General features: G+C 37.9%; 1 protein-coding gene across 1 annotated transcript; it reads right to left on the bottom strand.

Moving 5' to 3' along the window:
• Positions 1 to 1,973: 1,973 nt before the first annotated feature.
• Positions 1,974 to 3,340, bottom strand: LOC135092301 (zinc finger BED domain-containing protein 4-like). Its single transcript, XM_063990754.1, has 2 exons — positions 2,549 to 3,340; positions 1,974 to 2,021 (listed from the first exon to the last, which is right to left on the bottom strand). The coding sequence occupies exons 1-2, from the start codon at positions 3,338 to 3,340 to the stop codon at positions 1,974 to 1,976; spliced, it is 840 nt and encodes a 279-aa protein (XP_063846824.1).
• Between the last annotated feature and the right edge of the window lie 556 nt (positions 3,341 to 3,896).

Genomic DNA, 3,896 nt, shown 5'->3' with positions numbered 1-3,896 from the left:
CTGGCTTGACAGCTCTGTCTAGCTTGTTTCTCTGTCTCTTGTTTCTTCTGTCTATTCCCGTCTCCTACATCTCATACACGTGCATACAAAGTTAATTTTCCTGTAACTTTGAATAAGGTTAATTTTCGAGTGACTATATTTATTTTCTCATACTTTGATCATATGTTTCATTTTCCTATACTTTCCTAATTCTCCCCTTTATCTGTCTTACTACGTGGCTGAGCGTTTTCTTAATGCTAGACTGAAAAATTTCTTTTGCCTTCACTCCAAGCATTTGCTTTTATTTCCAGTTGCCTTATCAACCCAGTCTATTTATGGCTTATTTAGGCCTGGACATCACACATACGCTTCCGCGTTTATCTCGGGTTTCAACATGATTCTTATTAAACAATATAATTCACATATTTCTTGCATTACATTTATCACTAACCATTGCCACTATCAATTTTCTAAATATCAAGCAATGTCAATTTTCATAGACCATCATTTTCTATAAATCAAGTACTCACATCAGCTGTGAGGACAACTCGTTTCTTGTTTTTATTTTATTTATTTATTTATTTTTATAGTTTTTTATTCATGATGATACAAGTTTGTACCACCCTTCAGAAATTTTCAACCTTATTTCAGTCACTCGCTTCTGTATCAAAGGTACTACTTATATATTAATTTTTCGGCTCGTATTTTTCCTTCATTAATTTTATCGTCTTCTCGCACTTGCTTCTCTCTGTAAATTTCTGCTTAGTAAGTCCTCTCCTTTACGTTTCTAAACAACTAATTTTTCGGCATCAAACAGAATCTGCCATTTGTAGGATTAGGTGTTTCATAATGAAATCTTATCCTTACCATCTTCTCCTATACAACTCTGTAGCTCCTGTGTTCCCTGCTGTGGGTCAATCTACGAGTAGCTACTAATATATCACTACCGTCTAGAAGTCAACAATATTGCCATTCTTATACCGATTATGATGACAACACCTATGACATGCTGCACATTTTTATTATCTTGATATGTGTGTTTCCCTGTGTGTTTCTCCCTCTATTTGTTTGTGTGCCGCTGGTGAATCAAGTAACTGATGACCATTACAAGAGGTCATAATTCCCTTCTCACACAAGCAATATAACTCACCGAACATATTTCAAGATGGTTTTTAATCGGAGCAAGTAAGGTAGCCACAAAAAGTATGGGGGTGAGAGCTTGTATGATGACAACTTGCGAGCAACACAGACGCAGAATGAATAACTTTACTGCTTTTATCATAAATTTTTCTTTAGAACTCAAAATTTTTCACAAATTGTTTCAGTATAACACCAAATTTCGCAGGCAACTCAACAACAAGTAATTATAACATCAATTGCAACAAATCATTACAACTCACATGTCACATTTGTCACATCCTATTCTTGCAATATCCTAAATTCTGCAATATCAGTCTGATAATATCTGTCTTTACAATGTCAATCTATGCACTATTATCTTTGCAACATTATTCTTTACAATATAAATCCCATCTATGCCACCAGTCCTATGACTTGAATTCCTTCAAGAGGGAGGTTTCAAGACACTTGTCCACCAATTTTTGACCACTGCTTTGACACTTTTATGGGACTGGCATTTTAGTGGGCATTTTTTTTAATTAGATTTTTGTTGCTCTTGGCCAGTGTCCTTCCTACATAAAAAAAAAAAAGTGTCACGTTGCTATGATGCACGATCTTGCTGCGTTCCTAGTCTCTGAGACTGGCTTTTGTGGGTTCAAGGGAACGCGTTTAGGTTTTCATAATTTTCACTTAATTTGTATTATTGACATATATTTACACTCAGACGATCATAGACGACTTCCGACAACAACGAAAAACTACGAGAATGGTTTTTATCTCCCCTCAAGTTAATTCCATTAAATAGCTGGAACACTTCACATTACACTTCGATTCAAATCACTTCACATATTTAATACTCAGTGATAAATGACATCCTACACAAACCTCACTACTAATATTCGGTGAGGAAGCTCATCCCACACCTGCCAGACATGGGCATGATTTTAAAAAATGATTATGATTTGATTTTGATTATGGTGTGGAATACTTTTTTGATTGTGATGAAATGATGATTAGTTTAGTTTTGGTATTTTTGATTACGATTATTTTTTGTGTTTTTGTGCATGATTTGTACTAGATTATGATTGCAATCACATCTCGCTGTGATTATTTATAAAAAGATAATGACTATTAATGATTATGTACAATGCCTAAACAGGTAGCAAACTACATGTATTAGGTGCACTGTTCCATATTTGAGCACAGTAACATAACCGTTTGAATCACTTACTAACTAATGGTATTAAAAACATACATAGTGTGCAAGAGGTTTTATTTGTTTTTGCTTTACAGTACATAATACATTACTTCTATGAATTTGTTTCAAATCATGATCACAGGCTTTCACAGCAATCATGAAAACAAAGTATATCTCTTTGAAAAATATAGAACTTGTTATACACATGATTTGTTATAGGCTAGATTATTTGTCATGTAATGTGTAATTTACTAAGTGTTGGTTACACTTGATAAACATCAACTCCTCAAAGCGAACATCGGTCATTGTGCATCGTTCAGGACGAAAGACTTTCCCAGCAAGAGAGAAAAGTGTCTCAACTGGAGCTGATGATGGTGGGATACACAGATATCGGAGAGCCAGTATAGCTAGTTGAGGTAATGGTGACTGATTCTGTTCCCAGAAGAGAAGGGGGTCACTGTCATCCTCTGTTGTTGGCTGACTCAGGTAGGATTGTACTTGTGATAAAGTTGATGTTAATGTACAGAGGGAAGAGCTCGTTGATGCTGATGGTGTTATGAATCTGAACAGCCTGCACTTCTTTGTAGGGGCCTCCTTATTTTCCTGAAGGGAACCCTTTTCTTCAGTGGCAGTGGACTTAATGTCATGTACTTTAGACTTCAGTAGGGATGTGATGAACATGACTTGTTGTGGTGGGCACCAGTCCATGTTGAAGCGTGGGTCTAGGAGTGAAGCCAGCTGAAACATCGCCTTGTCTTCATAGATCTTCAGTGTTTTCTTGATGGAGCTTTTGAGAGTAGTAATCACCTTTGACTTGTGTGTCTGTGACGGTTGTTGAAGCTCAGCTTTCAGTCCACGAATGCATGGAATTGCTTTGCTTGACGTTACAACATTCTCTCCCTGACACTCTAGAGTTGCTACTTCAGATGGTGTCAAGATGTGTGTTACTTGCTTGATGAGATTAAGTTCATATTTGGTTATCTTTACTGGACAGTTTAGCTGATGAAGCTTGGCTGGATCAATATTGAGAAGGGAGCGAAGCATCTTGTTACTGGTGTTCCATCGCGTTGCATTTTTGTCCCGAGGTCTGCACTGACTTGGACAATGTCAGATGACAGTGCAGAGTGACGAACGTGTGACGCTAGACGTGAGGCTTTTCCAGTGACTCCTGAGACAGGCCCTGCTTCTTGGAGCCCATCTTTGTAAAGTTTGTAAAGTGTGAACATGACATGGCCAGGCAATAGGTGCAGCAAGTTGTCATTGTTATCAGGAATGTGAAAGGTGTCATCCTCCTCTTCGCCTTCACTGTCTTGATTAGTGTCCGCATCGTCCACACCGGGAAGTGTCACGAGTGCTTTAAGCACAGTGGTGCCACTGTCGGTTACAATTGTCAAAATCTTTGTTTGTAGGTTAAAGCTAGTGATGATTTTCTGTGAATGTGGCATGGATCTTTTGTGCAGTGTGGGACCCTTTGAATCTTGTGCATGCCAACAGTGTTGATTGGAGCTGGAAGTTATCATTGTAGTGACACGTGATCCCAGTGCACGACCGCATCTGCCTGTTTGTGCAAAGGTCAACTGTGACACAGACGTAACCAACA

The sequence above is a fragment of the Scylla paramamosain genome, chromosome 39, assembly GCF_035594125.1.
Source record: "Scylla paramamosain isolate STU-SP2022 chromosome 39, ASM3559412v1, whole genome shotgun sequence".
In the NCBI taxonomy this organism is placed as follows: Eukaryota; Metazoa; Arthropoda; class Malacostraca; order Decapoda; family Portunidae; genus Scylla; species Scylla paramamosain.
Note: the sequence above shows the minus strand (reverse complement) of the source record. Positions and strands in the feature narration are given on the sequence as shown.